The sequence below is a fragment of the Limanda limanda genome, chromosome 2, assembly GCF_963576545.1.
Source record: "Limanda limanda chromosome 2, fLimLim1.1, whole genome shotgun sequence".
Lineage (NCBI taxonomy): Eukaryota > Metazoa > Chordata > Actinopteri > Pleuronectiformes > Pleuronectidae > Limanda > Limanda limanda.
Genome location: NC_083637.1, coordinates 21,067,792 through 21,095,344, shown reverse-complemented (window position 1 = coordinate 21,095,344; position 27,553 = coordinate 21,067,792). Strand labels below are relative to the sequence as shown.

The following is a 27,553-nucleotide window of genomic DNA, read 5'->3' as shown; positions in this document are numbered from 1 at the left end:
CGGCCCTGGTGCTTTGAGTATGTAGGAAGGAAACTTTGCAAATGCACCGTGAGTAAGCTTGCCTGAAAAGAGGTCACAAGCGAATGGCAACATTCATATCCAGGATATTTTGGCTCCATTACTGGATAGTGGGAGGAAGTGGAGACAAGGTATAGTACACCCTCATTCACTTGACCGTTTATTAGAACACATTGTGAACAACTTTGAACAGTAGAAGTACGATAACTTTTTTTTTTCCCAGCCAAGTAACACAAGATGAACAAGATGTTTCAATCACATTTGAACAACTACAATTATTAAATTGTGCTTAGTAGTGCAGAGAAGTCAAGTGAATTGGATTAGTAAAACACAAAATTATTATGTACACAAAACAAAGTGCAAAACGAACTACACAGAAAGCATAGTCACAACATAACATGCAGCAAAAAGGTGACTTAACTAGAGTGGTGAAACACTTGGCTAGAAAGACTCAAAGGATTTTCAGATTTTAGAAAATTAAAGGAACCATCAAAAACAGTGGCTTGTTAAAAAAAAAGTATAGTTTCGTAGTCGAAGTCTGAAAAGGGATTTATTTCCCACCGTGTTTGAAGAGACGCCTTACGCAGCGGAAGACAGCTCGACGTCCATGTCGACCATGAGGGTGTGAATCCACAGGTCCTTCTCCTCCAGCGTTGTGTCCACAAGATAAACGGTCAACCGGGGCTCCTTCAGCTTGCCTTTAACCTCTGACCCCTCATGCACACTCACCACCTGGGCTACCAGAGCTTTCTTCTCCACATGGTTTCTGAATAAAATGGAGGCCTCCTCTGACCACTGGTTGTTCTTCACACCTGGGGGAAAAACAGGAGGAGATACAACTGTATGTGGACAGATACTGAGCTTAACATCTGGGTATCGGCGATCTGGCTGATGACAAAAAATGCACTTTGTCTTACCAACGGTCATTGAGACGCATACAAAAAACTATCATTTATTCAGAGCAAACTAAGGGGGTAAAGTTTAGAGCAACAAAACATGTATACAATAGAGTATAGATCCCACACACAAGCATCCAGGGATCTTGTATTTAATGAGGACAGTTTATGTAGTATTCAGAAATAATGAGTAATTAATAATTGAGAGAGAGTTAAATAAATGCTTATGGAGAAATCCCAAGGACTGAAAATTCATTAATTTTGACTATAAAGAACAAATAAAAAAAATGATTCATGGCATTATCCCTCACTTATAAATAAAATGAAATATTATTAAATTAGACCATAGACTGAGCATCATCAAAGACATGACACCCCCCCAAAAGGAAAGCCAAAACTTGTCCATCACCCCCTGGTGGCTGGCTGCAGTATAGGTCATAAATCCCACCCCCTTCTTGAAAGCAGATGGGCCATGGGACCAATCTCAAAAGTCAAAGTACACGTCAAATAAATTTTTCTCAAAGACGCTATGTAATTTTAGGCAGCTCTTAACTGATAAGTTGGAGGAAGTAGTGATGAGTCAACCATCTTTATTGAATGTCTATGCAACAGCCAAACATCGACTATTACATTCAAACTCACCTGCCAGTTGCGCAGTAACAGCCTGGAAAGGCAGTTGTCGGAATTCCTCGATCAGGGGCCTGATGAGATTACTGTGGACATGCTCATGTTTTCCATAGTCGAGCTCATAGACAGACACCAACCCGTTGGCCAGAATGCCTTTCACCTGAATGCGGTGCCAGCTGTTGAAAGACAAATCAACCATTAACAATAGCATCTTGTTTTTGAGAGATTTAGACAACAAGCAATGCTCAGGCATCAATCACGAGAATTCATGTTGTATAATTAGAGTTAAAAGCATTTAAAGAGAGCTGCAGTGTTTTCTTGGTGAGTCTTTAACCCCTTCCAAAACAGAGGCATTTGCGGTCTCCAATATCAAATGAGATTATCTACTGGACAGAAGCACTTATAATTTAACTTTGAGATCTACACAAGTTTAAAAGATGTTACTATGACAACATTGTGTGTGTGATGGATGAATGGACATGTGTTTCGCTTCAGGGATCAAACACAATCTTTGAGCACACTCTTCGCAGGAGCCATGTGTGTAAGGTACAAACTACAAATCACTTTGGCATTAACTAAAAACACATGAAATCACTTACTTCTTGTCTATTCTGGCAGCAAAGAAATCTCCACTCTGAATGTGTGTGGGGGTAGTGGTCTTGTGTTGATTGTAGTAGAAGATCATCTCCCCCATCAAAACGGTTAGCTTATGCAGGTCCTGCCATGGCTGTAGCACAAAGTACCTCGGGTGGCAGGCCACTGGCACAAACACATCCATGTTCTGACCAGGCTGAAAGAACAGGAAGAAGAAAATGAGGTGTTAACTATCACATGGCATTCTGGACCATTTTTTTTTTTTTTGGAGGGACAGTTAAGGCACAGTTATGCTGCCTTTACAGAGGAAATCAGCCTTCTGTTAAAAACAATTATTAAGCAGTACACCCCCAACAAGGCAGCACAGAGTTGAGAGTTCTAACAAAAACACACATTGTGACAGTGGAGGTTTTGATTAAGAAACTTGAAAAGGCAGCTGTAAGTGGCTGTGCCCAGTAGAGGTGAGGAAATTGTTTTTTTCAATGCATCTCGTTGTGGACGACTCTGCATCGATAGAAAATAATCGATGAATGTTTTCTGCTACATTCACTTTTAGCTATGTCCTGCCGCTGCATCATTTTAACCACCACAGCTTCAGGATCCGGACAGACGGACATTCCAGTTCTGGACATCTTTTACCGTGTCAGAGTCTCCTGTCTGAGTGCCCCCCCCCCCCCCCCCCCCTCCAGCTGACCTGTGCCCACTTTACACTTTAACAATAAATAAGTGAGCTTTCAGAAGATGTACACAAATAGGCGCAAATTGAAGGTATCCAACTTTGAGCATGAATGAGATATGGTTTGTTCCCCTCAACACACCTGGGGAAGCTCCAGTAAAGGAGGCAATGGAAGTGGCTGCTTCACATTTTTGGTGGTTCCATTTGTGAGAGAGGAGTCTGCTTCGTGGCAAGGCTGGTTTGAAGTCTTAACAAACGGGCTCGGAACTGGGCTGTTCAGAGTCAACTTCTCCACTAGAGCATCGAGACCTAGGTAAACACAAGTACATGCAAAACATCTTCAAATGGAGACTTCATTTCAAAGTCATTGTGCTTTAAATACAAATAATAAACAATAAAAAAATGTGTCGCTGCCCCAATGTTTTAATTTCACATGTTTGAACAAAGAAAAAAAGTACTAGTACTAGTCTCTGTTAAGTATTACCTGTATCCATGATATAGGTACTGCTGGTGACTGTGTAGTTGTTCTGAGTGGTAAGTTTCTGCCACTGCTCAGACTGAGCCAGCTCATGGTTGATGCTCTTGAGCAGTTCCTGGCTGTCGACCCCAACGAAGAGGTACATATAGACCAGCAGTGCACCTTTGTGCTCGTCTAGTTTCGTGATCTGAAATGGGGCATATACAAAGTTAGAAAGACTCTAAAAGGTCAGCATGACTGTTCACACTCCCTTAAAGAAGCCAACCATAACCTGAGCCCTTACACCTCCCGTCTATCAGGCAGTAGTTTACCATGGCTTTATTTGTAAAATTAATTTGCAAAGTGTGTTTATTTAAATTATAACTAAAGTCTTACTTAGCGGTATGCTTCACTTGTTAACCATGTTAAATTTATAACCTTCATTTTACAGTCTTCCGAGCTCATGACAGCCACCTCCATCCACTGAACGGCCTGTGGGCTCCATTCCCCCTCTGGAACTTTGAGGTCGGCCAGACGACATTTGATTGCCTGGAGAGATCAAACATTATACAGTGTTAGGATCTTTAGGATGTTTTTAATGACTTTTGCTGAATGATCCTTTAATTACTATTAACAGAAGGTTTAAATCAAGGAATGAATGCGCATTAGTTGGAGATTAAAAGCGACAATGTAAGTTTTGGTGTGCAACAGCACCCTCTGCTGGTGCGCAATTCAGTCGGTTCTGAGTCCAAGTGGTTATCGAACAATGTATAATCCTCATGATTTCTGGCATACTGAAACAGAACTGCTGTCAATAACAAACATGTCAAACTCAAAGCAGAATTCTTGTAGTTTTAAAAGTATCAATCTTTATCACTGGTATGAAACGACTAATACATCTTTTTAACGACCAACATTTCGGAATCGTTTTTAAAATTCCTGGACCTGATTCTGACAGTTAAAGCCGCTGACTGTCATCAACGCTACATAGCGCAAGAAAAAGGTGGGAAGAACATGAGTGGGCTAAAGGTAAAAAAGCTCTGTGCAGCATGGTCGTTACTTTATGCCAAAATAGTATATTTGTTTAAGGTGGACATACCACAACAGCCCCAAACAATAACTGACCTGCGGTGGGATGGTGGTGAAGTCTTTGAGTAAAGGAGGGGGAATCTCTCGGAGAGCAGTCACCTCTACAGTTGCAGAGATCCCCAAGTCAATGAAGAGGATCTCCAACACTCTGTTGTTGTACATGTTGGTGATCTGAAAACAAGAACAACACAGGAGTGGGAGTCAAAGAAATAAACTTTATTTTTTTTATACATTACAATATTAACTAATTTTAGGATTCTGATCTTACCTCGACTCTGGACCACTTTCCTTTGTAGCTGGCAAGACAGAACTTTCCACTGAAGGGTCTGGATACCAGGGACTCAGACGTCCTCTGGTAGAAACAATAACAGTGACTACGTTTTCATGGACAGCAATATTGTACGCATTGTTTTTACTCACAATAGGACAACATTTTTATAATGCTGTTGCTAAAAGAATATTCCATTCACATTCATGTCCACACAATGCAACTAAGATCACAAAGCTCCACTTGTCTTAATTCAAATATTCTGAGTGAGATCTGGTAAGCAAAAAAGTGATTTCTTACAACTTGATACAACCTTAAGTCAGAATTCCATAAAGTCATCCAAGCTTTTCACATCTTGACAAATGTACAACCTTGTTTGTCCGCCTGCTCTGAATAAACAGTGTAGATGCCACCAAACAGGTCTGGTTTTCTAAACTACTAAGAACCATTTCTTCTTCAGAAAAGATTTGTAATTCAGTGAATTTACAACAGTTAGGATATTTCAAACAGTATCGAATCAGTAAATTCAAACCTGTGACTTGCGTCATCATGACCTGAAACAGCCTCTCTCTGCATCGAGAAGCGCAATAAAGAGACACCAGAAAGCTAGACTGCAGCTAATATACTGTCAGTTTAAATGTTCGACAACACAGGTGCAGGCGCAAACTGAGATATTTGTGCAGTGACGTCTACCTGGAGGATGAAGAAGGCCTCCGTTTTTTCCAGTAACTTTTTAAGTTTTGCTGTTCCTCTGGAGGGAAGCTGGCAGTAGATGATGCCATCTGGACTCACTTTGGTGACGCACACGTCCTGTTGGGTACCATTCAACTACAGGCAACACAAAGAGTGGAGTTAGATAATACAGGAGGGGGTTGATAACACAATTGTGTGTCACTGAGGACTTACAAGTTACTGGTTTAATTCAAAATAAATGAAAAATGCAGAGTTCTTATAACATATTTTTGGCTACTATAGCATAAAACAAAATAATATAAGAACGGTACAAAACCACCACTTGCTGGGTTAGGGTTGTCTTCAATGCACCACAAAAACAAAGGAAGCTTGTAGTTCAGCATTACTACACGTGATTAACTTCTTCAAACTTACAGTCAGAGGGTTGTTCATGGTATTGTCCTGCAGGCTCTTGAGGCAGGTGGAGTTAATGTTAATGTCATCATCCTGTGACGTGTCGTACAACACTACAAAAGGCACCTCGTTCTGCTGACATGGCTCCAATGTCTCCATAAGCAGAATCTTCCCAACTACCAACTTATCTAGGGAGGACTGGACCAGTGTGTGGGTGCTGAGAGTCTCTAAACCTGATCAGAGGAAGGTAAAGAAAAGGGAGATAAAGGGTAATCAATTCAGGGCTATTTATAACTATATGGTATTGACCGATGCTAATGTTTTGTCCTTCATTTAGAGAAAGAGTTCTCCTGTGATATCTTTAGGGCTTTCACCAACATCAGACAAATACAAGTCTTCAGATAGATTCCTTATCTTGCATGTACCTGCCAGTTTCACATTAGTGGCCTGGAAGGGAAGAGAGAGGAAATCCTGGTGCAGCTCCAGGAGATTACTCCCACTCATCTCCACGGAGAAGCCATAGTCAACATAATACACCTGATAGGCAGACACACACACAAAACCTCTTTGGATACAGAAACACTGACCGGAGCTGTAGCTACAGAATGCCTTCATCCAACAAACTGAAGGAGTAGTTACCTTGACTTTGTCAGGGGCCATAACCTCTGTGACCTGAGCTCTGGCCAGCTCGTCTCCACCCTCTCCCCTGACTGCTATCAGCTGACCAACAAGAGGGTTAGACAGAGAGTGGTGGGTGGAGCCTTGGCTGTAGAAGGACCACATCGCATCCTCCATGGCTTCCTGGGCATTGGAGTAGTTCTCGCCTACATACCTGAACAGACAGAATCATTTTTTTTCCAGCTTTAATCACAATATGCATGGCAGGCAGCACACTAACCTGACATTGCTTTTACAAAATAATGGCTCATATCTGTTTTCACATTGTTAAGGCTGCACAAAACTAATTACAGTTTTCTGTATATTCTGTGTGTGGAATAATAAGATTAAAAATGTAATATGACGCGCACATCCAGAACGATCCGGATTCATGATCCGACACCACCAATTAAAACTAAATAAATGTGATCATCACTTTGTTTGAAGAGCAACAGAGACAAGCTCACACGCACACACTCCTGCAGGTTAGTTCCTCCTGCAGATTATGAAACAACACTGTGTTTTAACTTCATTGTTGCAGAAGAAGCGAGGCAGAGATGAATGAATTCAGCAGGTTATTATAAAGTTGGACGAGTGACACTTAACCCCAGGGTTTCAGAGGAGCGCGCCTTCATTCAAACGAGGGTTGAGCGTCATAACTACACTTTTATATCAACATATTACATGACAAATAGCATTTGTATTGTTTTGTTTTGATCGTTTATCATCGTTATGTATAGTGTCTTTATCAGCACTGTATCATGGCTCAGCAATTAAAATAAATGTTTGGTGAGTGAAACATTTCTTTTCTGTGAACCCTATGTTAAAAAATTTTAAATGTATCAATAATCAGAATGTGTGCCCTACCTTATGGTAACAGCATTGCTCTTAGCCTCAGTAACTAGCACAGAGGGAAACTGCTCTGAGGGACGAGGCAGAGCGGGAGTAATCTTGGGGCTCGGGACCTCGAGACCAGAGGGGAAGGGACAACTGCACTGCTGCCCGTCTGTGGCTTCCATGTCTGAGATATACAGGATGGCCTGACAGACACGATGTATCCAAATAATTTTAGTCAGATAAGGTCAGATTAATTTCCAAGGTGACTTCATAGTACTGTTTACTTGTAAAATGTGTTAACCCTGGTACACTGAGTGCCATCATATTCACTTACCCTGTTCTTGTCGTGTGGTATGGGGTACTCCACAGAGCACATATCCAGGAGAAGAGGCAAGTGGTCCAGAACATTCTCAGGAAATGGCGTCTTATATGTCTCAATGAACAGTTCCGGCAAAGCATGGGCCCAAAAACCTTGGCTGTACTTGGTCAGAAGCTCCTTTATTCTCTGACGCACTTCAACCGACACAATGACAGAAGAAGTTGTTGAGGAAGGGGCAGAATCAGAGGTAGAGGAGAAGGTGAGCTTCGAAAGGGGTAAAATGTAAGGGCAAGGTGGAGTGTTACATTCTTTGGCTGCACGACTGGCACGTGGGGGTATTTGGGGAGCCAGAGCTGGGTTGTGGAGAGGGCTACGCAACGTGACAGAGGAGAGCTGCTTGCCTGAAGAGGCAGCAGCAGGTTGGGGAGGAAAAATGAAGGTGGGCTGAGCTAAAGGGCTTTTGGAGCTAGGGGTGGGTTCTTCAGGTGTTGAGGGACGTGAAGAAGTTTGTGTGGTGCTGGCTTCAGAGTTAGTGGGAGATGTAACAGGGGTGTTGTTGGCGACAATTCGAGGGACAACAGAGAGCTTTTGAAGCAGAGGGGGGAAGACCAGCCTGTCAGCTCGGTTATTACAGGATGTTTGCTCCAACTGTGAAGAACACATGAGCAAGAAGATAAGGGAAAGAAGGAAAGATTCTGACTCTTACCTAAAAAAGGTTGTGTATAATATATATTTGTGGGACAAAAGACAAACTATTTACAATTCTGAACAATCAAACTATGTCCACAAGCTGGGGCAACAATAAATGTTTTCTCAAGTTAAGAAATATGTAGATACAATAAAACATTAATTCAAGTATTAAACATGCTCTTCAGACAAATACAAAAACGTCACAGAACCTGGTTTCTTAACATTGGATTTGATTCAAATGCAGCACAGTAACCACTTTTTAATAAAAAATAAAGGATATTCTTAATGAACTTATGTAAAAAAAAAAAAAACTAAAAAAACAGGGGTTGCCTGGAGTTACACAATTAAAAAAAATGTTGATGCGTATTCGTCTTACCATACAGATGTGTGTCCACTTCTCCAGGTCTTTGAGCACCTGAGGGTGAAGACTCTGATTGAACATTTTACTGTAGAGCTCTGATATCTTTGACATCCACAGTCCACTGCAGTACCTCTTCAGAAGGAGAGTTATTCTGCTCTGCATCAGCCCCACGTCATACAGGCTGGACTGCATGGACAGAGTACATGATTTATCACGACAAGCATATCCCCATGCTATTTTGGTTTAGTGCAAACATGAACACACAGTTAACCAATTGGCGAAATAAATTCCTTAAATCAGTTTGGGTATCATTTGTGTTTTTGCCAATACTGGTGCTAAATCAATACTTTTAAAACAGTTCCAGTGTCTTACAGTGCCAGAAATTATGATTTTTCATTTTTTATTTTAAACACTGCATGTCTCGAAATCTTTTAGCGTATAATACAGAGACACTTCCCTTGCCACAAGAGTGAAATATAATTTTAACTAGAGACTTGGAATGTTAACTAGACACTTGCAGTGATGTTTATGTTGCTTGTAAGCAGAGCGACTATTTTAGTGCAGAATTCAGGCACTGAAATGCGGCACAGAAATATGCTTTGTGATTCGTTCTGGTACATAGGGCCATGATTGGGTGGGATTACATATACTATATAAACAGCAAAGTTATATATTCGTCTAGCATACATTTTCTTCTTACAATTTGCTTGCCTAATATCAAAAACGTTTCTCCTAGGCTGTGAAGTAATTTCCATGAGACAAATCAGAGATACAACAATTTTTCTATACCTTGGATGAATTTGGTCTGGACGTTCGTTCCAGGGGCTTCTCTGTGGAAAAACAGTGCAAATGAAGAAAGGAAATAAAACATTAAAAGAGATGCAGCAGGGCAATTTTCCTGGTTGTTAATCTGATTCTGTCCATAGCTCAGCCGTGGACAGATTTGCAGACGTAAAAATGTTGTGAAATAAATGATGGATCTAAATCACAAGGGTCTGACTTACCTTTGGGTTGCTGGCAGTTTGCAAACACGTTCTCTTTCCTGTTGGCAACCAAGCAGTGTTTTTTTTTGTTTTTCATAGTAACACCCTCATTCAATGCAAATGCCAGTACTACAGTTCTAGATAAAAGATTTAGCCAATACAGGTTTATCTAGTGGTGTATTGCAATAATATTCATAATATGTCTTGATATAATAGTCCAATAGCCCAAATAGATAAATATGTTCAGACTCGGCTGTGAATTGTTTTGAGATTGACACGAGACTGTAAAAACATGAGATGCGCACACAAAAATAGATTTTAGCATCAAGTACTGTTTCGTTAAGGGAGTTAACATGGTAACTTATCAGGTTTGTCAACATGTGTATATTCACCTGACATACTGTCCCACAGCTGGTTGAGCAGCCGGTTGTCTCTGTTCGACAGGTGTGAAGTAGCTTAACTTTTTGTCCAGCTGCCTGATGTTTGGACACAATACAAGAGAAACTTAGCATTTTTGTTTTAGAATACACTCCAGGCAAAGCAAATTTAGGAGAATAAATAAACAATAACAGGATAATTTGGACAACCAATGACTTCATATTTCTGGCTGGCTGTTGTCCAACCAACTTTTAAGTGTAGCCAAAGCTCATAATGATTTGACAAATCTTTAATGCTGCTATTGTCTTTCTACCTGTAGTCTCCTGATGCACTGAAAGCTCTGGAGCCACCGCAAGTCGGAGAACGATTTGATGTCCAGTTGGAAGCACCACCAGCTGAGGGCTGGCGGAGGGAGGACCTCGGCCTCACTGAGAGTATGGAAAGAGGGAGAAGAGTTGTTTGATGAATGATGAGAAACCTTTTTTGGAGGTTTATGTCCCCGCATCTTATTTCAACTAATAAACAATGTGTGTTTATTAAGTAAAAAGTGACTCCTACAATTGAACATGAGGGGGTTGGAGGGTTTGAATCTCATCTTGCAGTTGACGACTTGGGAGTGGCCGGACTTTTTGGAGCTCTTCTGCCTGGCCACCAGCTCAGCAATGTGGGCCGTTTCTCTACATGCTGCGGCAAAGCATTTCAGCTGCAAAGCAGATTCATTCATCACACTTACAGACACATGTATTCCCATGAGAGAGTCAGAACAGAAGATTTCGCTAAATTTGCAGAGGTGAAAGGATGCAAAAACATTAGTCAAACCAATTCAGACTTGGTGAAACAGTGGACGTAAGCCAAGGTGAATGATAAAAGCAACACTCACCTCACCCATGCGGTACTCCAACTTGACCACAGAAGGGATACTTCTGAGGAAGCCCTCCAGTTCAGAGAAGCCCAGCTTCATAAGCGGGATGTTCTGTCCACACAGTGACCGGTACTCTGACTGGAGACTGTTGATGGACACACCACCATTCCTGGACTGAAGAACAGACCGCAAGATTTTGTTGATCGCCTCGCTGTCCGACATGCTGGCGGATACACACTGAAACAGAGACAGCAGAGAAATTTAAATCATCAGAAGTGCATCAGAAACACCTAAAGCGACCTGAATCATAATTGTGCTTCCAGAACAGTCTGCTGTTCTGTCATTTGGTTCTGTTGTATTTCATTCAGAGCTAAAACCAATCTATAGATTTTCTATTTTTTATCAATTATTTTTTTTAGAGTTGATAAAAACAAAGATTGTGGATCACCAAGCACATCTTAGATCTCCTTCAGGGAAGATAGATAATCTCAAGGAATGGTAGAAAAGGAAAACTGTACACACAAACAAATATATTTTTAGTTAAGACTTATTTCAGACTCGTAAGTGCGATCATCACACTTCAGAAATACACAAGGATTTAAAACATACACTTTTGTTCCAGTACTTCCAAAAAACAAGGACTACTTTGTGTATACACGCACACACAGTATACATGCACGTTTCCACATATCTATTTGTACACATATATTAAAACTACATAAATACACATATCTAAATAATTATATGAACTCAATCTATTGCCCACTGCAATAAGAGCCCCAGTGGAGGGTTTCCACTCCAGAGTTTGAGGGGATTTACAGTCTGGAAGGGCGATGCATACAAATAACAGCTGATCATTAATGAATCAATTTAAAAACACGTGAGAATCATGCAAGCCAACAGACTCGGTGACATAAAACCGTGCGTTTTAAGCACAACGTACTAATGCATGTTTATGATTAGCCATGTTGCATTGAAAGATGTTATTTGGGGCTCAAAGTATTGTCTCCTCGGGGTTTTCATTGATCCTGGTTATAAGGGCTAATTGCTTCGCCTGCCTGCCATGTGCAAGTTCGTTTTCAAGCTAGCGGAACAACATGCGGGGGAGCAAACAGGCCTGACCTCGACGATGACCAATCAACAAACTCATTCACTTTTCACCGGAGACGTTCAGGTGGTTTTTGAACCACTTACCCGGGCTCTGCGGGGGAAGTTTCTGCGCTAGGTTCCACTCAGACCCGGGTCGCTGCTCGGTGTGAACCCGCAGACAGGCCAGGTCCTGTGTGGCAGGTGCAGGAGTGGCACGCGTGCTAGCTAGCGGCTAACCAGATGCTAACCACGGCTAAGCTTCTGCGTGTAGCCGGCGGTTCGTAGCCAGCAGCAAGTCACGTTTGTTCGTCTTCTCACAGATGAACGTGTAGACAAACAGGTCGACAATTTCCCGCGGTGACAAACGACATTAACTCGAACGATTGTTTTCTTCAATGTGTAGTTTACCTGTAACTTCGACTTGTTCTCCCAAACTGACCTGGATCTCCTCCGCAGCCTCCGTAAGCGCGCTCGTTCACGTTCACAAGGTCACTACCGGTTCCTCAGATTGAGTCATCGTTTAAATTCAGCACAGTTTTATCAACAAGTGTTCCTCAAATCTACACAATATACACTGTACCAAGATAAAACCGTCACGTTTAAGGCAACGAGTTACGTCAAATACCGAAAATTCTTGATTTTATAGTATCTTTGTTGAACTGCAATTGCTGCTTTTAAGTACGGTAGGAAATTCAAAACCTGAAAAATAGCCTCTGTGAATTGTGCATTTAATGTAGAAAAAAGCTTGAGCTGGCTCCAAAAAACATCTTCAAATCCATTTTACGGTCCCATGATGTAACTTTTACTAATTTTATTTTTATCTCCCTCTGTTTGTGCAACAACATTTTCAACTTTCAAATGCACAGTAGAAGCTTCCTTAAGAGTTTAGTTTTTCTCTTTGTTAGCACAGGCCTGAAGTCTGCAGAGACCAGGAGGAGACACCAAATGTGTATTGCTTTTTAAGACACACTTTTAGCTGAACATCGTCCTGATCTTATATGAGTTTTAAATTCCCCATTCACTGTTAAGACGTTTTCCATGTTGCATTTAAAAACTGATGATTTTATGAGTGTTTTATACGTTAAAGCTCTTTGCAATATGAATTTCTTACAGTTGTCTACACACAACGCTTATTATTATTAAACAGAAGCTATCCAGTTAGATATGTATTGCACAAACCTCAAATGATAGGAGGAATATCTGTGTGAAGCAGCTGATTATTATAAAAACAAGAGACTAAACCAACCCACCTCTCATTGGGTTCATTTTAAACTGTTCTTGCTATGATGTTGACAGTATTTTTTTATGGATAATCACAATGAGCATCACATTTTAGTGTATGAAACAGTTTTAACAGTTAACAGTTTTTTATTTTCTTACTTGTTCAAGAATGTGCCACAAATGGAAAAATGACATTTATCATGCTGCTGTGCATTTAGCTGTGTCAGTTTTAGGGCCCTGGTGTTGTGCAAGTTATCTCATTGTCATGAATTACAGACACTTAGAAGTTGTGTTTGTCCTGCTATGAAAAGTCAAAAAGGTTAGTAGGTTTATTTAGTTTATCAATGGTAGCACCTTTCACAGAACAAAGTCACGAAGATAAACTTATTAAAAAACCCATAATATTAAATACATTCATAAATTAAATCATTCAGTATCTAAAATACGAAAATACAAAAGTAACTTTTAAGTAAGACTGTCAAATATTGATAATCCAATCCTTAATGTCAATGTAAGAGTGGTGTGGCCTAGGGGGTAGAGTGGTCCTCCAACAAGAAGGATGGCGGTTCAATCCCTACTCTTCCCCATCTGCATGCCGAAGTGTCCTTGGCAAAATACTGAACCCCTACATTTTGCAGAACTTCAACCACCTGTTCATTGCACAATATTGTACACTATTTAAATAAATTTAACTAACATATTAATTTAAGTAACATTTTAAATTCATTGAAATTAATATAAGTCACATTTTAAATTAATTTAAGTCCCATTTTAAATGAATTTAAGTCACATTTCTAAATAACTTGAGTCCCATTTTAAATTAATTTAAGTCACATTTAGTCATCATACAAATTTATACTGTTCTAATAGCATTTGACAAAGGGTTATTGAAGGGACCTTCTGCATTTTCATTAATGCCACTTTACACTAGGATTTGCATATAAGAAAATAGTTTTAGATTCATTTCTTTCTCTTTTTTAATTTTCAACGTGACAGTAAGCGCTGTGGTGAGAAAAACCTTTTTACCAGAATTAACAGATATCTTCCCTTGATATTTTCTTCATGCATCATCAAGTTATTGCTTCTCTATGTGACATTATGCTCTTTGGAAGTATGAATTAACAGATACCTGGGTTACACAGTCACAGACAAAGACATCAGATCTTCCCTGGAAGATGCCTTTGAAATGTGGAATTACGGAGACATCACCTTGGCACAGGTGTTGAAGGGATTCACCACTCCCTCTGGAGCACATTGTATTGTAAATAAGCCTGTCCTGGTTTTTTTTTATGTAGTTTTCACCCTTTATTGTCCCACAGATGCATTGACCAACCCACTACACAACCTCTTATTTTAGATTTGCCTTAATGTAATGGTAGAACCTTAACTCTGAATACTGGTCAAAACCGGTGATATGTTTAACTGGGCCCTTAGACCTGAAGGATTTGTTATTCTTTCACACATGCAAGTCAGGAAATTAAGTTTCAGGACTTCATCATCACAGGTTAGTGAGCATACTCAGTACTTTCCAATGCATAAACCCATAGACTGTATTGTTCAACCTAAAGAATCTGTTCACTGTTGACGAAAGGGAAATATAAAGTTTACGTTTTTACAAGAAATTGGATCAATGAACAGGATTTTTAAATTTTTTTAATTTATGTATATCCACAGACCCAACAATCGAGCACAGTAGGTGTTGGTAATGCACCATAAACGTAAGGTGCCACCCGCCCATTAAACAAAAACAAGAAGAGGGTCAGGTGAGAGTGTTGTCATTGCAGCAGATAAGTAACAGTAAGCTATTGGTTTAGCCATTAGCTAACAGTTATCAGCAGCGTTAGCTGCATAAAAGGCGGCTCCCTTTAAACAGTGTAGCAACCAAGGCACTTGCCTTTAAACAGTGTAACATCAAAGGCAGCTGTGAAGGCAGCTGGCTTACATATCAGTGGCAGTTGTGTTGACACAGGAAGTGCAACGAGCTACCGCTTCCACTTCCACGATTTGAGCTTGCCCATACTACGATGGTGACTGAAGTTTCTATTCTTTCCTTTATGATGCAGTAGCGCATGTTAGCTTAGCATCAGTGTTTAAACATCTGTTTGTTTCCAGGCACCTAAGAGCAAGAAGGCCGGGAAAAAAAATGCCGGTAAAAAGAAGTCCTCTGCGGTGGTGGTCAGTCGGCCAACAGAGATGACCAAGGAAGAGGTTAGAGGCTAACGATGCTAACATGGCTACAGTCTTATCTTCAGACTAAATCACATGATACAAACTGTTAAAACTGACTCCACGGTTTGGAGATTCTGTTTATACAATATATACATAAACACACGTAAACATATACATGAATATAATATGTTTAGTAGTAGTATTATATCAGTATATTATATCACACATTTCTTAACTGTGGATATAAATATAAAGATTTATTTAAGAACTGTGAAGAGCTCCCACTCTGACCCCGCAGATGGAGGAGCTAATTGTTCATCTCGGTGAGGAGGTGAAGAGAGTGCAGGATGAGAAGAAGCTCTTCAGGCTGGAGAGTGAGAAGAACCAGACAGTCTGGGAAACTTGCAGGAGGCACATGGAGAAGGTGAAGGATGTGCTGAGGCAAAGACACCGGGAGAGAGAGGAGTTTCAGCTGCGCCACCGAGTGGAGATCAGTGTGAGTTGCACGTTTGTCCTCTGGTGCCACAATATTTCCAGACATTTTGTACTATTTTAAACGTGGTTTTAGTTTTTTAAATGACAATTTTAGAATAATCAGGAGGTTTTACTCTAACGCTCAGTGTGATGGTTGATGTCCAGCTTTTCAAGGAGAAGATGAAGCACGTCCTGTCTGAGCACCACAACACCATCTCCGGGCTGAAGTTGGCCACCGCCGCCTCCGCATCACTGACACAGAACCAGCACGCCGAGTCAGAGCTGGCGGTGCGGAGCGAAACAATGCAGGCGGACGCCAGAGAGAAGACGCTTCGCAACAAAAAGTTCATCGAGGAACTCAAACTGGTAAGACAAATTGAACCTCTGCACTATAGCACTCTTTAGCTTTTCCGTACTTTATTTATGTGAGTGAACATCGTTTGAATCTCAACAGAAACACCAGGTCGAACTGTTGGAGAAGACAGACAACTATGACCGGAGAAACAGAGGTAAATTAACTGAACCCCTGGTGGTCAGAACATGCACTGTAAATAAAGACTGACGACACAACGGCTCTCAGAATGAAGCCAAATCATCTGTATCGCCCCCTGGTGTCTGGCTGCAGTAAAGGTCATGAACCTCTTCCATATTAGCAGACGGGACCTGGGCGAAAGTAAAAAAGAAAATCAAAGTAGACGTAAAAAAAAAAAAATGTTTGTCAAAGATGGTTTCTGTCATCTCAGTTTTTATCACACTGATGTTTGTTCAAGTGTTTCTGATCAGTTTAGTTTTAATTAGTTATTTGATGATATAAAGACGTCATGATTGACAGCTGACACTGACTCCTGATCGAGCACTTTAGGGTGAGATATTTTAGCTTCATTTTTGTACAGTGGGAGATGTGTCAGCATCTTCATTTACAGTTTATGTTTTAGACTCCGACAAATAATGTTAGTATGCCGGGATCATGTGATTGATCACATGTCCAATCAGAGAATGAAAATAAATATAGATTAACCCACATCTTTAAAGACAGTTCTTAGAACTTATTCAGTTTGTCATCCTGCAACAAAATCTGTTAATAATAATTTAATCAGCAGGAATAACAATTATGATTCCTACATATTAATGATCTTTTGTAGATAAAAAATGATAATCAGACTTACTGATTAATAAATAAACTTTGTTTCTAGGTGTCAAGAAAATATTCATAGAAAATTAATTTCCTTAACTATTCTTTAAGCTTTAATACATTTGTTAAACTATAAAAATACTCATTAACAAATCTATTTATAATGCCTATTAAAGTATCACATTTCAAGTGTTAAAGATTTAACACATTTATAAAGTCCATATCTTTTACTTTAGTTGTTTACAAATGAAAATCTTTAATATTTCTCACACGTGGTCATAGATGCAGACTGATAAATGATTAAGTGGTGTAACATTAAACTATTGTTCTTAATGATTCAGCAAATTATTATAAGACAGAAATCTGAGGCACTAAAAGACTCATTCTGAAGGTTTAGGCTTTTCTTTTTTTACCTGAATCCGCTTAACCGACGTTCGCTAACTGATGAACTCTTATTCTTCTTCTGTCATTTCAATAGAACTGGAGGTGAAATTTAACGAGAAGATGGAGGCGGCCATCGAGGTCGAGGAAACGAAGCGGAAGTCTGAGGTCAATGAGCTTGACGATAGGATGGCCGCTCGAGTTATCGAGCTGACAGAGGATCACGGCCGTGCTCTCAAAGTAGCTCAAGAGTATTACTCCAGCATTCAGAACAAAGTGCTGGCGGACGAGAAGGTGCTGAAGGTGAGAGACAGACAGTTGGGTTTGAATGGTCAACTGTCACATGACCTCATAAAAATAAGTTGACCAACTCCTGTTCTTTGAAAAGTGTCACTATGATCATCAATTTATTTTGATGACACTTGATTGAAGTCTGGACAGTTTTGACATTTTCAGTTTTGTGTGTGGTGCTTCTGTTTTTGTCCAGGAGGAGGCAGCAGAGGCGCTGAAGCAGCTGACAAGAGTTGACAAGCACCTTTCAGTTGCTCAGCGAGAAAACAAGCATCTGCGGGAGTCTCTGCACGAAGCCCAGCAGGAGCTGCCCGAGCTGCGTGCTCAGCTGCAAGAATACAACCAGACCAAGGCCAAGATGGTGGTGCGTTCATAGCACACGACCTGATCTGAACCCAAACACATCACAGCTCAGTTATCTGTGATCCCATAACATCGGTTTTCAGTGTTGACGTGTTTTCTAAGTTTGTTTCTCTTCTCAAACTTTGGTCTTGAAGGTTTTAAAGATAATCCTGGTTTGTTTCCAGCTGGTGGCGATTCGTGGCTCTGACGTTCATGGTTTCAGAGAAACTAAATGAAACCTTTCATCTGAAGATTGTCTCATTTATTTAATTACAAAGTAAAAACAATCCTTGATCGCCAAAAGTTAACAAGTTCTATCTTACCCGTACCCATCACACCGAGTTCACAGCAAATTCCGTCATCCTGCACACAAACAAAAATAAAACGGACGACAGACCGACAGGGGTGGAAACGTAAACTCTCTGATGGAGGTTAAAGGTTCAGATTTAGTGACATCTAGTGGTAAAGTTGCATGTTGCAGCTGAATACCTGAAAACATGAAGGAAAACCTGTGGTTGCCCTCAGTTGTCATTAAAACTCAACGGGTGATTAGTTTGTCCAGTTTGGGCTCCTGTAAAAAACATGGAAGTCTCTGTAGAGTGGACCCACTCCCGATGTTAATATAAAGTATTTAAATATAAAAGGGCCCATTCTAGTGTAATGAAAAATAAAGATTTAGATTAAACACACTAGTGAAAACGTCATTAGGATTATTTTATAATCAGTTTCAGCCAATAGATCCCTTTCACCTAAATCGTACACGCTGGGCCTCTGACGGTTTTTTATTAGAAACTTAACCTCCGTCACATTATTTGTTGAATTGAAATGTAAACTAACGTCTCTGATCGATCATTTTCTTCTAAACCTCTGATGGTGTGACAGAAGTCCGGTGCTCGGGCAAAGATCGCAGAGAAGGAGCTGTGGGATCTAAATATCGAGCACGAGCTGCTGCGGCAGGCGTTGGAAAAGGTAACGTGGAGTTGTATCGTCACGTGACGTCCCATCAGCGCGGCGGGGGGAGTTGACCCGAGGTTGTGCTTGTTGTCGGCAGGTTAAGGAGGAGTGCGACGAGTTGCAGAGGAAGCAAAAGGAGATCAAGTTGGCGCTGCAGCAGAAGAGCGGCCTGGAGCACCTGCGGCTGGAGATGAGGCTCGCTGCTCTGACGGAAACTGTGGAGAAGACAGAGGGTCAGCTCCGCGCCGCGCTCTCCACAGCGGCCGCCACGGACACCGACAAAAGCAGCGCCGCCAACATGCTTAAGGTGAGAGTCCACGAGGGCGAAGGTTCAGAGCGGACATGGCTCTTCTCCACAGGTGTGCCTGAAGACGCCACTTTGTGATTCAAGTCTTCAGTCTGTGATTCTTCTTCTCGTAGGAAACGTTGGAGTCAAAGCAGGAGACCATTGCTGAGTTAGAGGAGGACCTGGCTCAAGGGCACAAGGTGAGTCGTCAGTGGACACGTCAAAGTGAGGATGTAAATACACGTCATTTCCTGTGGTGACCCGCTGACCTTGTGACCTTCAGGAGTACAAGCAGCTGCTGCAGATCTCCACCAGCCGACTCAGGGCTCTGGGCGTCCCTCTGCACGACTTCCCCTTCAGGCCCGCGAAGCAGACACTCAACAAATCGTACGCAAGAGAAAAAAAAACTGCACGTAGTTAAGAGCGTCACGTTTTAGGTAACGAGTTACGTAAATGCCTAAAATACATGTTTTTCTTTAAATCTTTGTTGGATGGCAATTGCTGTACTCTTCAAGTACCGTAGGAATGTTATATATCTAATTTAGCTGCATTGTGCATTTAATGTAGAAAGCGTGAGCTAGCTGCAAAAAATAAGATTTCAAATCCATTTTCAGTCACATGATGCAACTTTGACCAATTAGATTTTTTATTTCCCTATATCCACATTTTCAACTTTCAAATGCACAGTAGAAGCTTTCTTAGAGTTAGTTTTTCTCTTTTGTTAGCACGGGCCTGATACCTGCAGATTTTATGACTAGTCTGTTTTATATGGTAAAGCTCTTTGCAATGTGAATTTCTTACAGTTGTCTTACACATAAAGTTTTATTATCAAACAGAAGCTATCCAGTTAGATCTGTATTGCACAAACCTCAAATGATAAGCAGAATATCTGTGTGATGCAGCTGATTATAATACAAATAAAATCTATTAGCAAAGAATTGGCCAGCTGTACCTCCATGTCCATTTCTAGAACAGATGTTACAGAAGTTATGGTGATTATGTACAAAGGTTCACATTTACCTCTGAATATATATATACAATACAGTTTAAATTTGACTTAATGTTTTTTTTCCAGCAGATGATTCTAGTCTATGGTATAAACTGACCTTTGAACTCTAGAGACAAGAACAAATAAAAGCGTGTATAAGCGAACACATATTTAAATCTTTTAACTGCATACATTAATCTCTGGTACCGGTTATCACACTATCATTATATGACATGAGTAGAAAGATGAAATCTACCTCTGATCACATTAACCAAGTCAAATCAGTCTGATTGTACTGTCAGGCTTGGCCTTTGCCTTGTGAGACGACAAGCAGCACATTACTCCCTCAGCGACATGGTGATCCACCACAAAAGGCCTCATGTACAAACTTGGATTTCAAGCCTTCGTTTTGTGAATAAGGATCAATGGAAATTGTTCTTCAACATTCCACTGCTGGAGTGATTATGACCTCTGGCAGGGACTGTGACTCCACATGGCTTGTCTGCGTGAGTGAGGCCATGACCCAAGCCCGCACCACCATGTCTGCCTGGGGAGAAGAAGATGTCCGTAACAACGAGGATGAGGAGAGGTGCTGCTTTCTGAGCAGGATCAGATGAGGGTTTCTCAGCAAAGTGTGAAACAACATCCAGCGCCTCCTGGCCTTACTGTTAACGGGGGTTTCTACAAAAATAAATTGGAAATAAAAAATAATGAGGAAAGAAATGCACAAATAAAAAGAATACCTCCGAAACATATCAATAAGTGCAAGGTCATTTAAAGGGAATCCCTATTTTGGTAAAAAGTAGTTATTTAGTGGATTTTACATGTCATAGCTACACACACACACACAAACACACTGACCAGATGGCATGTTGTTGAATGTGGAGTAAACAGAAGCCTTGTGTCTCTCCAGCTTGTTGGAGACGAGCAGCTGACAGAAACACACCATGACTGGATTGTTATGATAGTGGTCAGCAAAGATCATCCCAATCCAAGTACTGTAGCCTGGAATGTTGGGAAAAAGATAAATATATGTATCATATTTTTTGTTTTTTTCTTAGATAATTTAGGAAAATGCTTAATTAATGAAACGATAGCTTATCGAATGGATTGTTGATTAACCATCTCACTAATCTACAAACACATACAAAAGTAATGCATTGTATATACACTGACTGCTTTATATAAAGCTTCTCTGTCATATTCCTAAGCCAACCCTAACTAATTGCCCTGGTCTTGATACACACAGTATGACAATGCTTTGTGAAATACTGACATCTACTGGATGAAGTTTTGCGAGCATCTCAGAGACTATGTAGATGTGTTGGATTGAATTTCATCTCACCGGCATCCATGCTTTCATATCCTCTCGGCATGATGGTTCGGTCTATGCGTGACACCAGCCACGTTCCTACAAAGATGCTGCACAGCAGCCTCATGATGCAGTTGCTGATCCCCATCACCACGTTGTAGAAAAAGAAGAAGTAGTTGAAGCAGTGGAACGCCTTCCTGTAGAAGAGGAGGAGAGGAAAGTACTGCACCATACAGATTTACACTGTTCTAATAGCATTTGACAAAGGGTTATTGAAGGGATCTTCCGCATTGTCATTAATGCCACTTTACACTTATGTTTGCATATAAGAAAATAGGTTTAGTTTAATTTCTTTCTCCCACAGAATCAGGGCCCAATCACACATACTAAACTATTATTATACCATATTGCAGTATGTGCTTTGCCTGGAGTCAAACTTTGACCTGTGATATGTTTAACTAGGCCCTTAGACCTGAAATATTTTGTTTTAGTGTTGCGTCCATCTTATGTTTTTATGGCGCCCACTAATAAACCCACCTGTTGTTAAGCGCCAGAGGTTTGTCTTTATCTGTCGGAGATATTTTGTCCTGGAGGAAGAAGATCTGCACCAGAGCAATCTGGAGAATCACCAGGCTGATTACCAGACCGATGGTGAGACTGAGAGACAGCAGAGAAAAAAGTAAAAATCTATCAGTAACAGTGTCTTTCTCTCAATCAAACCACCCAATCATATATTCACAACCACAGGGAAAGCACTTACACAATGATTCCCAGGTTAGTGAGCATAATCAGTTGTGTCCCATGCTGTATAGGGATAACCAGCACATAGGCCACGAGCAGGGCCAACAGGAAGTGGACAAAATGGACAATCAGATAGCCTAAAAAAAGAAAAGGAAAAAAGAGACATAAGAGAGTCATGCACAGTTATCTCATATTGTGTTTTATCACTTTTCATATTTTGAAAATACAGTGGGCGCATACATTAGCAACTATATTTAGTGTAATTATTATGTTAGCATATTCTTGTAAAGAGGGATCGCTCATATCTACACTTTATGGAATTATCATTGAGGCTAATGCAATATTTTATTTTGAAGCTGCCTCTGTGATATTTAAGACCAATTTGCTGAATTTTTGTGACACATTTAACGACAAAAGAAAAAAAGAGAATGAAAAGATTCATCTTTTCCCTCCTTTTGTGGGTTCAGACACTAAGTAGAAACAAGAAAAAGAGACATGGCGCTGGGTCTCAAAACCCGAATAAAGGAATTCCTAATGTAGATCACAGCTTCTGCTCTTGTTGTTTTGGAAGCATGCTGTACATGATAGTTATACAGGTGTCTCGGGTAATGAAAAGCTCACCCCACAGTGTAAACGCGATTTGCCATCCAGAGTATCTTGCAATTGAGGCCTGTAAAAGTCAATGAGAAAATTCTGTTGGCATTTATTAGGTCTTTTGCCCAAACGAGTGTGTGAAATAAACATTTGTCATAATATATGAAAAAAAAATACAAAGAGATGCAAACAACAATGCATTTAAAATATTTGGACAACTGGTTTGTGTTTGTGTGTGTGTGTGCGTGTGTGTGTGTGTGTGTGTGTGTCTTACTACGCTGACAGCCGAACTGGGTTTGTGAAACTTCTCAGGAATAAAACCCCTCTGTCCTCTCCACAGTCTCTTCAAGTGTTTCCTGTATCATCAGTAAAACATATAGAGAAATTCTCATAAAATTTTGTATATTTTTAACAATAATATGTTTTGGTTGAACATTATAGTTTGGATTTTTTTATGGATCTCTAACCTGTAACATGCCAATACATGGAAAGTGTACCCAACAGAGTGGACACTAGCAAAGATGGTGGTAGCTAGCCAAGACTCTGAAAATATAGAAAGAAGTTAAAGTCAAAGAAGTTAGAACGTGTTTCATGAAGTGATGACTATCATATGTAGCATGATGATTGGAATAAGAATAAAGGAAGCAGGGCAGATCCCACATTAATTCCACAGACCATGAAAGCACCAGACTATATGGGGGGTGCAGATCAACTCACTCACTCCGAGCCACGTCAATGAATTCTTCCAGCTGTGGTATCATGGCTCCCAGAGCCTCAGTCTGGTTACAAGAAGAAACCAGTTGTTGCAATGTGTTCTTCCACCTGTCCACTTGGCCAAAAGCCACATTACTGAGACTGTAGTCTGCGATAGTCATCTGTAGAAATTACAAAAGAAAATGAATACAACTGTTCCTGACGCACATGCACAGATTATTTACTTGGGTAAAATGTTCTGAACCAAGCCCACAGTTGAGATATTTGATTTCACATAATAATAAGAGCTGTCTATACCGTATAAAGGCCTATGAGGGATATAATGGAAGTGCCAATGATCCTGTTGGGGAACTTGAAGTGCGGGTCCCACTCATACACCCGCCTCTGGAACCAGCTGAGTGGTTCACTGTAACACAAAAAGGTCAAAACCCCTGTGGGTGTATATATGTAGGTGTGTGTACACAGATCCAAGCTGCTTTCAAGTGTCATCTGAATACTCGCACTGGAACTACAAATATTGCGAGAGCTGCTGCAGGAGTAGCACCTTTAAACTTAACAACTTTCTAACACGGACTCTCACAATATCAATGCGGTAAGGGAGCTAACTCTAAAAGTATGGATGCTGAAGTTTACCAGCAGCACATGAACATATCTCACTGGATTTTAAAGCCAGACTGCACTGAGCTGCTTTACCACACAACAGTAATATACAAAAATAAATAAATTGATATGATTAGACAGATTTTTATCTTGATGGAATAACACATTTCAAATTGACTTCTTAAAAATACTTATAACACCACATAACAAAATATACGTATCAAATATTATAAATATGAATTGTAATTTCTAAACTATAGTGAATTTAAAGAAAAAAATTGCCTGAAAATCTTGTCAAATCTTTCATGTTATGTTTTTGTTCGCATTAAGAGTTTCACAACTAATAGTTCATTAGTGAGAACTTGAAATAGAGGATTTCATAACCGGAAAACAACCGTAACCCTTAAACCTGACAACAAGAAACCCCCTTGAATGCAGCATCGTATGTATGAGTGTGTGTTGTACCTGTGTGCTGGTGTTTTCCTCAGCAGTCCCTTCACATGCTGCACCTGGTGTTGCCCAATCAGCTCCTCAGGGTCCTGGCAGCAGATTCATCACAAACATTCTCACACAGAGTTTGAAAAAATAATCTATAATCACAACACATCCCTTCAGAGATTTCACGCATGAGTCAAACCGACCTCCCGTTGAAACTGCAGCCGTATTCGAACACCTTTAACCAGAATGTAAATAAATCGTCCCAAGAGGAAGATGAGGGAGAGGATGCACGGCCACTGGATGATCACCTTCTGGTATGGACCTAAAATCTTTAAAATCACACAAAGTCTTCCAGTCAATTGCTTTTTCGTGAGGATACACACTGCAGCCGGCACAATACGCTTCCACAAGCACAGGTTCAGTACTCACCTACCTTGCCATCAGGACAGGTGAACGTGTCCCACACTGTGACGATGATCCTACAAACAAGGCATGTATTATTTTTGGATGGTAGAATAAAGTCTTCCACGTGTACCTTTTTTAAATATTTTTCGCCCTGTTCGATGGTTTGTGTTTTTGTTTGTTTGTCCACAGTTAAAAACTACTACAAATCTTTCCATGAGATTGGATTTTTTCCCCCTTTCTTTAAGATCGCAGGAGATAAAGGCATTTTTTGTCTGTTTTTTTATCAATCTCAGTCTTGATCTACTGAGTTTAAATATGGTTTCACAAGGGGACGGTTTGGGCCTTGATGGAGGCTGTCTTAGTGCCATCCTGCAGAATTACTTCACATTTGGTGATATACATGTAACTAGTGTGTCACTATAACATATATAAGTAGGCTAAATACTCACCAGGACAGAGAGTAGAGTATCCCCAGCACAGCACCAGCTGTTCGGAAAGGCGTGGACAGACAAGCAAAGAAAGGGAAATACACCATGCCCACTTCTAAAGCTCCAACCAGGTACACAAGAGCTGTGAGGAACAGTCAGCAAACATCACATCAGTTAATGTATTTCATCTACTGTTTACTTAAGCTAAAGTTGTGTGTATATGGAGAACAGAGGGAGTACCTCGAGCCCAGGGTGGGAGGGTGAAGGGGATGTAACTTTCAGAGAAGAGCAGCAGGACGCTGCTGGAAACTGCACCAAAAGCAAACCCATAGGACCAACGGTTACTGAGGCTGCCTATAGTGTCCAAAGGCCTGGGGGAGAACAATGACAGCATTTCATAAACATAAAGCTACTTTGCTGAGGTGGTTGTCAAAGACTTAGGGTCCATTTTTCCTCTTCACAGATTTATTGTTGTTGCTGCTGACTTACACCACGATGCCAAAACGTCCCCCCAGGAAGGGAAGTCTGCCATCGATGGCCAGGCTGTATGCTCTCTTCTGGAGGAATGACAGCACCGCTACAATCAACACCTGCAAAACCACATATCAATACACATAAACAAATCTACTGGAACAAATACATTGACTTGTGCTGTATATTACAGAGGTGGCAGGATGATCTGCTGAGTCTAGGGGCCATCTTGTAAAAATATGTCTCATGTACAACACTGTGTGCATCATGAGTGACACTGCTTGATCCAAAAACTCTCTGTGTGTTTTGTTGCAGTGCTACATATTGTAATTCTGTTCATCCACATCCTATAATTTACAGGTTGAGTCAAAATGTTGATTCTCAGCATACTTCTCGGCTCCCTTTGACATTCATCTGAGTGCACGACAAACAACCAAATGAAGAAGCACAACAAAATGTTAGTTTCAGGGAGAAGTCACTTTCAATGTGATTATGTTCATGTTGCAGATTCAATGGATGGACGACTTACTGCAGGTATGAGTGACAGGTGCAGGAAGAGTTCCACAGAGATTCCACTTTGACAGACCTGAACTGTGGAGATCCTGGAGAAGCAGTGACAGTATGAATATCTTAAAGTGATCGAGGGACAAAATGAACCTGACTCTAAGTGAACAGGACCAGATGGACCTGAGTGGAACAGACAAAGCCTAAAATTAACAACACAAAACATAATAACTGAAGGAAGGCAGACATCAGCACATAAGACAGTGTTTGTGAGATCAGCAAATCATTAACTTTTTATAGTCCAATTTCCCAAAGTCTATGTGTGCAATGCTCTGTTTGCTAATCCTTCCTTCTAAGTCTGCAGGTTCAGTTTTGCTCTTCCTGTCTTCAGGCTTATCTCAAACATTAACTTAACGAGCTAACAGTAACATACAGACCAGCATCATCATGTATCTTGATACAGTTTGTACTCACTCGGGTTCCACACGGTCTTTTTCCATCCTGGATCAGTCCGTTGATTGAAGCCTGCTCCACTGTGAGAATGTAGGAAGTGACTGTGGATCAACGGTCCTTCTCTATTTCCTGGTTTCAGTCTTGTGACTCCCACATTTGACCCCAGGATACAACACTTTATTTGCTCACACATTTTTTATCTATATCACACACACACACACACACACACGCACACACACACACACACACACACACACACACACACACACACACACACACACACACACACACACACACACACACACACACACACACACACACACACACACACACACACACACACACACATTACATTACATTTCAGCAACTTACAATAAGGGCATTTAACCAACTTTAACAACAACTTTTTAAACTTTTTTTTTATTCAAGGTATAGTCGGTGCACACAAACACAAACACACACACACACACACTCACACACAGACATACACACACACACACTATTGACTACTGTGTTACTCAGTATTAGAAATGTAAACAATTAGCTCACCCACCGAGATGACCAACAGATCATTCACCCCGTGTGTCTGCTTTACAAAGGAATGCGTCTCAGATTGTTACAGAAATCAATAAATACTATTTCCTTTCTTATCCCTCACCTGATATTGGCTTTGTTTATTCATTATTAATTTATTTGAATTCTAGCCTCTGTTTTACTCAATATGTTGATTAATCCATTATCTTCACAACTTTTCTGTTAAGAGGGGAG

The 27,553-nt window shown here is 40.6% G+C and overlaps 3 protein-coding genes across 3 annotated transcripts; 1 reads left to right on the top strand and 2 right to left on the bottom strand.

Annotated features, from left to right (window-relative positions):
* Nucleotides 1–597: 597 nt before the first annotated feature.
* Nucleotides 598–16,258, bottom strand: tdrd7a (tudor domain containing 7 a). The gene is made up of 22 exons (XM_061086310.1): nt 16,248–16,258; nt 10,817–11,021; nt 10,495–10,639; nt 10,250–10,364; nt 9,951–10,034; nt 9,580–9,617; nt 9,365–9,405; nt 8,591–8,761; nt 7,540–8,172; nt 7,236–7,408; nt 6,351–6,543; nt 6,137–6,248; nt 5,733–5,944; nt 5,319–5,453; nt 4,626–4,709; nt 4,394–4,528; nt 3,707–3,817; nt 3,296–3,476; nt 2,954–3,120; nt 2,141–2,331; nt 1,557–1,717; nt 598–830 (listed from the first exon to the last, which is right to left on the bottom strand). Exons 2-22 carry the CDS (start codon nt 11,018–11,020, stop codon nt 598–600), a joined length of 3,519 nt encoding a protein of 1,172 aa, XP_060942293.1. The 5' UTR covers nt 11,021; nt 16,248–16,258.
* Nucleotides 13,668–20,867, top strand: LOC133018706 (dynein regulatory complex subunit 4-like). The gene is made up of 11 exons (XM_061085136.1): nt 13,668–13,673; nt 15,221–15,316; nt 15,576–15,773; nt 15,917–16,117; nt 16,206–16,260; nt 17,362–17,567; nt 17,752–17,919; nt 18,780–18,866; nt 18,949–19,158; nt 19,272–19,337; nt 19,421–20,867. The coding sequence occupies exons 1-11, from the start codon at nt 13,668–13,670 to the stop codon at nt 19,556–19,558; spliced, it is 1,431 nt and encodes a 476-aa protein (XP_060941119.1). The 3' UTR covers nt 19,559–20,867.
* Nucleotides 19,931–27,008, bottom strand: stra6l (STRA6-like). Its single transcript, XM_061086321.1, has 18 exons — nt 26,807–27,008; nt 26,358–26,430; nt 25,847–25,947; nt 25,598–25,728; nt 25,379–25,499; nt 24,958–25,003; nt 24,728–24,853; nt 24,552–24,625; nt 23,784–23,892; nt 23,494–23,647; nt 23,240–23,315; nt 23,047–23,128; nt 22,800–22,848; nt 22,198–22,315; nt 21,975–22,094; nt 21,471–21,634; nt 20,987–21,130; nt 19,931–20,806 (listed from the first exon to the last, which is right to left on the bottom strand). The coding sequence occupies exons 1-18, from the start codon at nt 26,830–26,832 to the stop codon at nt 20,565–20,567; spliced, it is 1,956 nt and encodes a 651-aa protein (XP_060942304.1). The 5' UTR covers nt 26,833–27,008; the 3' UTR covers nt 19,931–20,564.
* Between the last annotated feature and the right edge of the window lie 545 nt (nt 27,009–27,553).

Bases quoted from the DNA above. Each gene is read 5' to 3' on its own strand.
- tdrd7a (XM_061086310.1), bottom strand. From the start codon at position 11,020: ATGTCGGACAGCGAGGCGATCAACAAAATCTTGCGGTCTGTTCTTCAG. The intron at 4,710-5,318 runs GTAGACGTCACT...TGTTTCTACCAG, and splicing joins AGGCCTTCTTCATCCTCCAG to AGGACGTCTGAGTCCCTGGT. The intron at 3,121-3,295 runs GTAATACTTAAC...GTGTTTACCTAG, and splicing joins TACCTATATCATGGATACAG to GTCTCGATGCTCTAGTGGAG.
- LOC133018706 (XM_061085136.1), top strand. The intron at 15,774-15,916 runs GTGAGTTGCACG...GTTGATGTCCAG, and splicing joins GCCACCGAGTGGAGATCAGT to CTTTTCAAGGAGAAGATGAA. The intron at 17,920-18,779 runs GTGCGTTCATAG...ATGGTGTGACAG, and splicing joins AGACCAAGGCCAAGATGGTG to AAGTCCGGTGCTCGGGCAAA.
- stra6l (XM_061086321.1), bottom strand. From the start codon at position 26,832: ATGGAAAAAGACCGTGTGGAACCCGA. The intron at 25,500-25,597 runs GTACTCCCTCTG...TGTTCCTCACAG, and splicing joins CCTCCCACCCTGGGCTCGAG to CTCTTGTGTACCTGGTTGGA. The intron at 22,316-22,799 runs GTGAGCTTTTCA...TTCTTTTTTTAG, and splicing joins AATCGCGTTTACACTGTGGG to GCTATCTGATTGTCCATTTT.